This window comes from Capra hircus, chromosome 8 (genome assembly GCF_001704415.2).
Source record: "Capra hircus breed San Clemente chromosome 8, ASM170441v1, whole genome shotgun sequence".
NCBI lineage: Eukaryota > Metazoa > Chordata > Mammalia > Artiodactyla > Bovidae > Capra > Capra hircus.
In genome coordinates, this window is record NC_030815.1 from 101,259,283 (window position 1) to 101,271,308 (window position 12,026).

General features: G+C 43.8%; 1 protein-coding gene across 1 annotated transcript in view; it reads right to left on the reverse strand.

The window, feature by feature from the left end:
- SUSD1 (sushi domain containing 1) overlaps nt 1-12,026 on the reverse strand; it is a 134,935-nt gene that overhangs the window by 78,489 nt on the left and 44,420 nt on the right. The window contains exon 6 of the mRNA XM_018052598.1: nt 7,864-8,043. Coding sequence (XP_017908087.1) covers nt 7,864-8,043 — 180 coding nt within the window. The remainder of the gene's footprint in view (nt 1-7,863; nt 8,044-12,026) is intronic.

Below are 12,026 nucleotides of genomic sequence, written 5' to 3' on the forward strand. Positions count from 1 at the left end.
AAAGTTATACACAAGTACCAAAAGGTATAGAGAAAGAAGCCACCAACTCTTACCGGAAGAACTGGGGAAGCTGGCTTCATGGAGGCCATGCAGCCCTTCACGGCTGCAGGGCTTAAGAGTGGGGAAGACACCTAAGCAGGTCCAAAGTCCTAGGTGTGAATGGTATGGACAATTTCAGAGCGGTGTTGTGTAACGTGCTGGAGAGGAGGAAGAGGGGCAGCAAGGTTTCAGAAAGAGAACAGGATCAGACTTGGGGAGACCTGTGCACCAGACTAAACACAGGCTTACTCCTGCCAGCCACGGAGAGCTAGAAGCAGGAAGATGGTGGGGACTTTTTTATTTTTTTAAGAAAGATACCTCTGGAGGAGGAATTTCCTGGCGGTCCAGTGGCTAAGACTCTGAGCTTCTGATGCAGGGGCACAAGCTCAATCCTTGGTTGGGAAACTGAGATCCCATGCTGCTTGGTGTGGCCAAAAAAAATTTTTTTTTAATTAAAAGACAAAAAATAACTCTGGTGTGTTTTGAAGGTAAAACTGGAGGTCACAAGGAAAGAATTTGACCCCCTTGACTCAGTGATTCCAATACATCAAACACTGATATAAGGGTCTTTATAGACTTGATCATATCTTCACAGCAGTTATGGGAAGCAATCATAAAGCCAATTATAGGCGAACATTTACTGAGTTGTTACTATGGACCAGATAGCGTGGACAGAAGCAGTAAGCAGTCAAGTCAGAATTCAGAACTAGACCCGCCAGACTCCAAAACCCAGAGCCTTTGGACTGAAGAAGTTACTCAGCAAAAAGGCAAAAATATGGAATCAGGGCACTGCCTTTAAAACCATAAGTAATAGTTTCTCCTGAAGGAGAAGCAATAGCAGATGAGTGATAAGGCGTCTAGGCTGACTGCCAGTCTCCAAGCCTGAGAGTCTGAATGGACTGCCCTCCACTGTTCTCATAAGAAACATGGGAGGAAGTAGAATGCATTTGTGAGCAAGAAACAAATGAATCATGCTTAGAACATGCTAAGTCTGAGTTAATCTATCTCGGTGAAAAAACTTTCTTGAAGGTCATCAATGTGCGGATGGCAACTGAAGCTCGGGGTGCAGGTGACCCACCCACGTACAACGTGGGGAGTGGACAGCACAACAGTAGGGGACTGCGACACATGGAAACTCCAGGGGAAATCAGAGGAGAGAGCGACGCGGAAGGGGGCCAGTGGCTGGCGAGGACAGCGCGATGCCTTGGGAGTCAAGGACAGAGAAGATCCGCAGTCTTGTCTCTTTCCTTTATCTCCCTTCCTTCCCACCGAACACCCCAACCTTCTCACCCCCACCCGAGAAGGGCCTGCATGAGGCAGCAAGGGCTTGATCTCTCATATGGCTCTTTCTCTCCCAAAGGAGGGCACATGGTTCTGTGATCAGACTTGAGGTCTAACTGGAGAGAGGCAGGCAGAGCGGATCTCTGGCTTGTCCAGTTGTAGAACACTTAGGCCTCCCCGGCTTTAAACAAAGAAGGCCCCCACACCATCCAAATGAACTCTACATTGAACTCTGAGAACCAAAGCATTCACTGGTGATAAAGCACCTTTGCTTTGCTTTAGATTCTGCACGTGGCCCATGGTTGTGTGTGTGTATAAATGTACATATATATAAAGATATGTATTTCAGCATTCTATGAGCATTTAGTATTTCTCTGTGGTACTCATCACATTTGTAAGGAACTAATTTTGTAATTAGTTGTTTAATATCTAAGTCTATCTCTCCTGAGAGTTTGGACCATGAACAGGGCTGAGCAACAAAGAATTGATGCTTTGGAACTGTGGTGTTGGAGGACTCTTGAGAGTCCTTTGGACTACAAGGAGATCAAACCAGTCAACCCTAAGGGAAATCAACCCTGAATATTCATTGGAAGGACTGATGCTGAAGCTGAAGCGCCAAAACTTTGGCCACCTGATGCAAAGAACTGACTCATTGGAAAAGACCCTGATGCTGGGAAAAATTGAAAGCAGGAGAAGGGGACAACAGAGAACGAGATGGTTGGATGGCATCACCCACTCAATGGACATGAATTTGAGCAAGCTCCAGGAGATGGTGAAGGACAGGGAAGCCTGGCATGCTGCAGTCCATGGGGTCACAAAGAGATGGACACAACTGAGCAACTGAACAACAATAAAAAATCTCTCCTAACAGCAAAGACAAACAAGGTCTATCTCTCTATCCCCAGAAACTAACACAGTTGGTTGGACACAGATATTTTTAAAATATTTATCATTTGGTTGATTGATTAAATAGATGGATGAATATATGGATAAATGGTGGGCAATGCTAAGTGTTATGAAAAGGTTAAAAGGAACAAGGATTGATGCTAGAAGATGAATTTGATGGTTAGGTGGTCATTAAGACCACCTAAGTGTACTGGGGTGTTGGACGCCTGATTCTCCTGCAGGAGAGACTGAGACAAGGTTGGGGTGGGAGGGGACAGAGTCAGTGAGCACACCCCGCGCTCTCAGGAGCCCCACGGTGGGCAGGGCCTGGCCTAACGTACTCTTTTGGTTTCCAATTTTATATCCGTGTTCTTTATTTTTGAAAACAGTAAAAGATCCTACCAAATAAATTCAGGAGACCCTAGCAGATGGTCAAGCTGGAGGTCATTTCTAGGTGAAAACAGTACCTGATTTCAAAACTAACATGACCAGTCTTCCAATGTGATGCATTAAACTACCTTCAAAGGCCATCCCAGTTGGATTACAAAACAGAAACATTTTTTTAATAGCATCACTGAAATGAGAGTACGGCTCCCTCCCCAGGGTGACAATGTTACACAAATCGTGTTTGGTTATAAGAGTTCTGCTGTGTTTCCTGTTCGTTTTTAGTCTTTGCATGCTAAGCTACTTCAGTCGGGTACGACTCTTTGCAACCCTATGGCCTGTAGCCCTCCAGGCTGCTCTATCCATGGGATTCTCCAGGCAAGAATACTGGAATAGGTTGCCATTTCCTCCTCACGGGCATCTTCCTGACCCAGGGATTGAACCCGCATCTCTACATCTCCTGCACCAGCAGGCCAGTTCTTTGCCACTAGTGCCACCTGGGAGGCCCTTTCAGTCTTTAGGGTCGCCTAAAAGAGGCAGAGCAGCATGACTTAGAGCATGCTTTTCTAAATGTTTCATACGCTTTAGGATGAGTTTTGCTGGCACCTCTATACACCCTATAGGCTCGCTTGGTATTGATTTTTGAAAAAAAACGAGGTGTTAACATCAAATTCATGCTATTACATATATTACAAAGCTTCCTTGGTCAATAAATTTAAACTACAAATTTAAGTTTTAAATCTAAGTTGTTTAAAGAAACATTAAATAACCAATACTTTTCCTCTGACAAACTCTGTCAGGGTGACCTACAAATAGTTCAACCTTGGGAACCTGGTAGGAGACAGATCTCAGGCTTCAAGACCTAAGTTCAAATCCTGTCTCTGCCATTTACTAGTCACTGAATGACCCTGTGAAAGTTGGTTCACTTTTACGAGTCTCAGGTTACTCATCTATGAAATGAAAATATCAATACTTATTTCACCAGGTTCTTCTGAGGACACAGTGAAACCAAGCATCAAGGCTCCTGGCAGAGCCGTGGGTGTCTGAGCTGGTGTGTGATCTTCGGCAGCTCTAATGCCTGATGGTCTAAGCATTATGTACGTAAACAAATTCCAGGCATGTGGCTGTTTGTATGTGTGCCCATTTATTCCGGCTGACCTTTCTCTTCTGTCTGAAATATGTCGAACTGCAAGTGAGCATCACTGGGCTGAAGAGCAGCAACAACGACAAAAATAGAAGGAGCAGAAGCTAACAGGAGGCCTGGAAGCATTTGGACTCCGGTGCCTGAGTCGGGTGAGGGACTCAGAGAGGCTCCCAGCAGTCAAACAGTCTGCGTTTCAATAGAGATGCTGCTCTTCTAAGAGCCTGGAGTGAGTGAGCATCAACTTCATAATTATTAACTCAGATTCTAAACATAAAAAGCCAAATGACCTGTGAAGAATGAAAGCCAGGGACAGTCTTATCAAGAATGAATCAGTCTCTTTGATCTTGAGGTAAGCCGACTCACTGAACATCAAGCTTCCACCTGGGGTTTTTCCAGACACCAACATAATTGCCTAATTCTCGGCTGTCTGGAGTTTCCAGTCTAAACTGGCCTTAAAAAAAAAAAGTCCCACCACCTTGCCAGAGTTCATACTCCATACAAAACGTATAAAGTTCTAACTGAATCACTCTGCTATACAGCAGAAATCAACACAACATTGTAAATCAACTATACTTCAATAAATTTTTTAAATATATGTGTTTCTAAGCTACTAATCCAAATAAATAGGGACTTCAAAACTCTCTTTAACTAAGAACAACCCAAGTAAAATGAAGAGAAATTATTCCACCCAATTTGGAATTAGACGTTCAAGTATAAAAAGAGGGGTAAACAGAATGGACACAGAGGACCAGGGTAAAAGGTATTCGCAGGTTAGGCAGAAAAGTAGAAAAAAATTGGAAAAAAGTGAACATTGAGGAGGGTAAATACAAAATACACAGAGAGAGGTAAGGCAGAAGGGGGAGGTAGGAAGAAACGGGTGAAAAATAGGAAAAAGAAGGAGGGAGGGGCAGCTGAGCAAGAGCCATGGTGATCAGCCTCTCTCACTACAGTTCCAGAACTGTCTCCTACCTACCCACCCAGCGATCCTGCGCACTGTGCCATGAATTAATCAGCATGTAAATCGCCCCCCTTTATCTGCGGAAATTGAATTTAGCTGCCAATCTTGATTGAGGGCATAGAGGCCTCCTCAGAGAAAGATCACAGCTCTCGGGGAGAATGCCTTTTCTCTTCTTAAATCAAAGCTTGCATAAGCCCATGGAAACAGCTGCAGCTGGAGCCAAAGACATTGTGAAAGGTGGCAGGCTGAGGTCGGTAATTATAATTAGCAGTTACATAACATGTTTGTTCTTCAAAGTGCTCTACAAGCATCAGCTAATTAATAGCTTACTATGCCCCATGCAGATCCACTGGTTTTTCAAGGAGTGACTAATCCTAGTGCTCCCACTGAATTCTGAATGGTGGGGGCACAAACAGCTTGAGCCAGCCATAAAGAAAATGGCGGTATAGATAACTAAATGTGGAAAATGCATGGCACAGACATGGTTTAAGCAACAGGACTGAGTTCATCTTCTCCAGGGTTCTTTACCCAAGGGTTTCAATATTAAATGTATATTTATTTGTGCATTTCTTTGGAGAAAAATCTATTTACTCCATTGCCCCATAAATTCCAAAAAGATAGTGTCCAGCAAAGTACCCCACATACAATGTATGCTAAATAAATATCTATTGAATGGATTGATAGATTTCTTCAAATCTCCATCCCACAAATGGTCATAACTCTTCCTCTATGGACAAATAATAACCTGTAGTCCACATGTTATATTTGCTCATGCTAGAATTTCCTTTAGAAAACTTAGCTTGACAAGACCCAAGCAGAGACATTACTTTGCCAACAAAGGTCTGTCTAGTCAAGGCCATGGTTTTTCCAGTAGTCATGTATGGATGTGAGAGTTGGACTATAAAGAAAGCTGAGTGCCGAAGAACTGATGCTTTTGAACTGTGGTGTTGGAGAAGACTCTTGAGAGTCCCTTGGACTGCAAGGAGATCCAACCAGTCCATCCTAAAGGATATCAGTCCTGAGTGTTCATTGGAAGGACTGATGTTGAAGATGAAACTCCAATACTTTGGCCACCTGATGTGAAGAGCTGACTCATTGGAAAAGATCCTGATGCTGGGAAAGATTGAAGGCAGGAGGAGAAGGGGACAACAGAGGATGAGACGTTTGGATAGCACCACTGACTCAATGGACATGAGTTTGGGTGGACTCTGGGAGTTGGTGATGGACAGGGAGGCCTGGTGTGCTGCAGTTCATGGGGTTTCAAAGAGTCAGACACAACTGAGCGACTGAACTGAACTGAACTGAACTCAAGACACTCTGCCATAATTTAACTGCAAGTCAAGCCAGAGACCCAAACCAAAGCTACCTTGGGATTTCACTCTTCAGAGATCTGTCTTCAGAGCCAAGCAAGTCAACATCTAGAAACAAATTACCAGAGCCATTCAAGACTAGGTGACAACAATTTGTCACACCCTGGGCCAACTATCACAAGCCTAAGAATCACTGCCTTTCCCCACCTTGTTTCTTGGAGGCCAAGGTGAAATAAAGCATGTGGAAGTCCATACTTCTGACTCGGGATCCGCTTCAAGTCAGGCTAATAATTTCAGTAAAAGACCTAATATGTGCACAGTGGTTTAAATTTTGAAATGTTCCCTGTAGATTATCTCATTTGATTCCCTCTCAACAACTATTTGAAGTAGGAAAAGCAGGCTGTATTTCCCCCCTCTTACAGACTAGGAAACTGAGGCTCTAAAAGAATAATGCCTTACATGATGACACACAGCTAGCACAGGGGACTGCTGGAATTTGAACTGAAGTCTCAAAACTCCTTTTCACAGGTAATCCCATTTGAGGGAGCATATCAAAAGAATTGTGAACTTCCCAGGTGGTGGGAGACCAGGGTTTGATCCCTGGGTTGGGAAGATCCCCTGGAGAAAGAAATGGCAACCACTCCAGTACTCTTGCCTGGAAAATCTCATGGATGGAGGAGTCTGGTAGGCTACAGTCCATGGGGTCACAAAGAGTCGGACACGACTGAGCGACGTCACTTTCACTTTCTTTCACTTCAGGTGGCGCTAATGGTAAAGAACTCGCCTCTCAAAGCAGGAGACATAAGAGATGCAGGTTTGATCCCTGGGTTGGGAAGATCCCCTGGAGAAGGGCATGGCAACCCACTTCAATATTCTTACCTGGAGAATCCCATGGACAGAGTAGCTGGTGGGCTACAGTCCATGGGGTCGGAAAGAGTCAGACACAATGGAAGCGACTTAGCACAGCAGGCACGTCCAAAACAGTTCAAATCAAGTTCTCAATGAGATATTTGTAAGCCTGTGCTCAGAGAGGCATTAGTCTCAATAACCAAAAGGTGGAAGCAGCACAACTGTCCATCAGCAGATGAATGGATAAGCATAATGTGTATATAAACACCGCAGAATATTATCATTCAGCCAGAAAGAAGAAGGAAATACCACCAATGGCAACAACATGGACAAACCTGGAGCACATTATGTTAAGGATCATAAGCCAGCCACGGAACGATAAATACTAATGGTTTCGCTTACTTGAGGTCAATTAGCCAAACTCATACAAACAGAAAGCAGAATGGTGGTACCAGAGCTGTGGGGAGTGGGAAGATAGGGAGCTACTCTTTAATGGATACAGACTTTCAGTTTTTCTAGATGAAAAAGTTCTGGAGACTGGTTGCACAATGTGAAAATAGTTAACACTGAAAAAGCGTTAAGATGGTAGATTTTATGTTGTGCATATTTTACCACAATTAAAAATAAACATTAAAAACCTCGCTATACATGACACCACCTTTCCTCTGAAAAGCTGTCAACATGTGCTTAATTAGGACTTTCAAGTAAGCCCCCTGTGAAAATGGTTCATAGAGAAAAGTCTCTCAGCCAACCAAGCAGAAGAGATAGGAGTCACTGTGATTTAAAGTGAGCTTCAAAAGACAAATGCATAATGTTTTCTATCCAAATTATTTTCCCAATCCACCCTTTAAATCTTCAGGGTTCGGCTGACAAATCTAAAGCCAAGTGCCCGTTGGGGTAAATGGCATAGCTAGGTGCAATACACAGAGCAAGCAATCAAAGGCTTTAGGTTCCATACTCCTGCTTGCTATTTAGCTCTAGGAGACAGGAGCCCTACAGAATGGGGTTTATACCTGAGCATGACGAAGCACTTGCTCTCCAGGTGCCCTTCTCTGTGCAAACGGAAGTGACCTTTCCTCCAGGGCTCTCAAAGCCCTCTAGACAGACATAGTGAGCCACACTGCCCAGTCTGGAGCTGTGATTCCCCTCTAGGATCGCGTGCTGCACTTCTGGAGGGCGGCCACAGTCAATCTCTGCAATAAGAAGGCATTTGTTATGACCCATGACTTCCATCCCATAATTCACCTTTTAGAAATAAACATTCAGCAATGATAGAGTCCAGTCATATGGGATAAGGAAAGACATTAACCCCATCAAATAATTCAACTGCAGACACTTAAAATAAGACTGTTCAGAAGTAAAGAAAACAGAGTTCTCTGAGCTTAATGAAATTTACAAACATGTATATATAGAAAACATTCTATTTATGAGATTATTTATACTATAGCAAACTCCTTGGTCAATGAAAGAATCCATCTCAGGGTTCTTTTAAATACTGATTTTTCTGCTCTCTTTTACTGTGTATCTTCAGGTCATTAACTCCTGAGTAGATAATAATATAACTGTAGATTTTTTTGCCAACTGAAGAGTAAACAAAATACATACAAAATCTCTGAACTTTTTAAAGAAAATTAATGGGGAAAGTTAATTAACATTCAATATAGATGCACTTTTCAAAGGGAAAAAGCCAGCTACATAGAGGGAGACAAACCTGGATTTATACAATGAATATGAAATATCTTCTCTGCAACTCTGACTACTGGAAGACACTGGAATACTTACAGAGAACAATCTGAAGGACAAGGATTACGACATTGCCGTTTTAGACCCAGCCAAACTCTGCCTCATAGATAAAAGAGTCACTTTCAGGTATTTTACGATTCTTAAAAAATCTACGTGTGTACCTTTTCTGGGAAAAAATTCAAAAATAACTTCAACCCAATAACAAAAGTGAATCAGAATAAATACCCTAAGAAAAGAGAAGGATGGGCCTTTAGAAGAAACACGAGAATGAAACAAGGTGGATGTACAGATAAGTCTCCATAATCGTTCAAGTGTGACGTAGAGCTTGACAGACCTAGCAGTAAAGAGTTACTCTCTGGTCACTGCAGATACAAATCCTGAGCAGTTATGGGACCAGAATGAGGTGCTCATTAAAGAAAGCCTCCAACCCTGTCCACCTCTCAATCCCCATGTTTGCCCACAGAGATTTGTTCCCTTCTCGTACATGTTGGCCCGACACAAGACCTCTTGGCCCTCAGCTTATCTTCCCAACATCAGATCTTTCAGCCTGCATACTGGCCCCAAACATTCCAAGATGCGAGTATATTTGTGTGTACATGAGCAACCAACTGAACAGATGGTTAATGTTTCCTAAGACTGCCCAGCCACTGCTGACATCTAAAACAGCCAGTTCAAGACAGGGTTCAGCTACAGCAGAAAATTAGAGGGATCATCAGTGAATAAATTGAGGGTATAGATTTATGTAGATCTATGGGCTTCCCTGGTGGCTCAAACAGTAAAGAATCTGCCTGCAGTGCAGGAGACCCAGGTTCAATCCCTGGGTCAGGAAGATCCCCGAAGGAGGCCGTGGAAACCCACTCCTGTGTTCTTGACTGGAAAATCTCATGGACAGGACTTAGCAACTGAGCAAAGCATATGGATAATAAAGGTATAAAAGCATAGAAAAAAATTAAATTGACTTTCATCTTGGACATGACCAAAAATAATGGAAGGTACGGTGGCTTTAGTTGGGACTACGAGATTATTTTTTAACTGATATTAATAGATAAGAAATCAATAGCTTGGTCTCTAGGGACTCAGGTAGATGCCCAGGGATAGGCAGCTTGGACCCAACTCTGTGACTTCCCATCTCAGAGCTATTCAATTCGGACAGTCCCTTGCTACTGCTGCTGCTGCTAAGTCGCTTCAGTCGTGTTCGACTCTGTGCGACCCCATTGACGGCAGCCCGCCAAGCTCCCCCGTCCCTGAGATTCTCCAGGCAAGAATACTGCAGTGGGTTGCCATTTCCTTCTCCAATGCATGAAAGTGAAAAGTGAAAGTGAAGTCGCTCAGTCGTGTCTGACTCTTAGCGACCCCATAGACTACAGCCCACCAGGCTCCTCCATCCATGGGATTTTCCAGGCAAGAGTACTGGAGTGGGTTGCCATTGCCTTCTCCGGGACAGTCCCTTGGCAAGAGATATTTAGAGAGGATTAAACACATGGTTCTAAACAACAGCTATACAGTCTAAATTACCTAGGGAGCTTTTGAAAAAAAATCACACAATGGAGTGTCTCTCTCTCTCTCACACACACACACATACACACACGTATACCACCATCACCAAGAGACAACTCTTCTGAATGAGTAGTGGTTTGTTGGGTTCTTGGTATCCACATTTCTACTAAGCTGCAAATCTGATCTGTATGCACACTCACAGGTGAAAACCTAAATTAAACAGTGGTATGAATGGCTACCCCTTGACATCACACGCATCCCAAATGGGCCTCAAGTATCTAACATTACTACTTCACAGTAACCCTCCATAGTAGAGATTATTTTCCCCATCTTACAGGTAAAGTGACTTAACATGGTTAAATGAAACATCCAAAGTCACATGGGTAATCGTGTGATGGTTAGAAGCCGAATCCACATCCATCAGATTCCTACAACCACTGCCTCTCAGGAGCAGCTCCATCTTTGAAAATCTACAGTATATGCCTCTTTCTATCACCTTCCACCTTGCTCACTTTCTCTCTCCTCAGATTACATGCTTCCTCCCTCAAACCTAGCAAAATCCTTCCCAATGAAGAAACTGCTCCATGACTAATAGAGGGATCCCTTCTTCCTCTGAGCTTTCGTAGCCTGTGTTCATTCATTCACTTACTCATTTATTTATTGAGCACCTAGTATATGTGAGACAGTATGCGATACACTACAGCACTGAACAAAATGTATAAGATCACTCCTCTCAGAGAACGTAGGGATAGAATAATTAGACAAAAAAAATAAACCAACAAGGTAATTGCAGATGGTGGAAAACGTTAAGTCGGAGGAAAGATAATGTGATAGGATGGGAAAGACTTTTTACATAGAGTGGTCAGGAATGGTTTGAGCTCTCTGAGGAGGTAACATCTGAGTTAGGACCTGGAGGATGAGAATGAGCCTGTCATGTTCAGGACCCGAGGAAGAACATTTCAATCAACTGAAATAGCCAACGCAAAGACCCTGAGGTGAGAAAGTTCTTGATGTGTTCCAGAAGGGGAAATGCAGCCTGTTGGCTGGAGCACAGTCAGCAAGGAGAAGTGGCATGAGATGACGGTGCAGAGAAGAGCAGAAACGGTCAGTCACAGAGGGACTTGTAAGCCTTAGGAAAGAGCTTGGAGCTTATGAAAAAGCAGCTGAGTGCCATGTGAGGGTTTTGAGCAAGGGAATGAGATAATCTGACTTAGACTTTTAAAAGACCATTTTGAATGTTGGGTAGAGAACAGGAATAAAAGGAGAGGTGGGTCAGGGTCTAGAGCAGAAGTCCAACAGAGAGAGATGAGGTCTTAGATGCACTTAAGAGGTCATGATGGAGATGGAGAGAACGGGATGGATTCCAGACGTATACAGGAAGCAAAACAAGAATTCTTGGTGACAGATTAGATGTGAGAATGAGAGAAGAAGTAGAAACAAGGATAATTATTTATCTGGGTCTTCCTTGGTGGTCCAGAGATTAAGAATTCGCCTGCCAATGCAGGGGACACGGGTTCAATCCCCAGTCCAGGAACTAAGATCCCACATGTCATGGGGCAACTAAGCCTGTGCGCCACAATTTCTGAGCCTGTGCTCGAGAGCCTGCGTGTCACAACTACTGAGTTCTGCAGGAGCAACTTCTGAAGGCCAAGGGCCCCAGAGCCCGTGCTCCGCAACAAAAGAAGCCACAGCAATGAGAAGCCAGGGCACCATGACTAGAGAGTAGCCCCTGCTCGCTGCAACTGGAGAAAGCCCACAGGCCCACAACAAAGGCCCAGGGCAGCCAAAAAGATACTAAATAAATGCTTCAGTCGTGTCCGATTCTGTGCGACCCCAGAGACGGCAGCCCACCAGGCTCCCCCATCCCTGGGATTCTCCAAGCAAGAACACTGGAATGGGTTGCCATTTCCTTCTCCCTTTTAATGACTATGTCTTC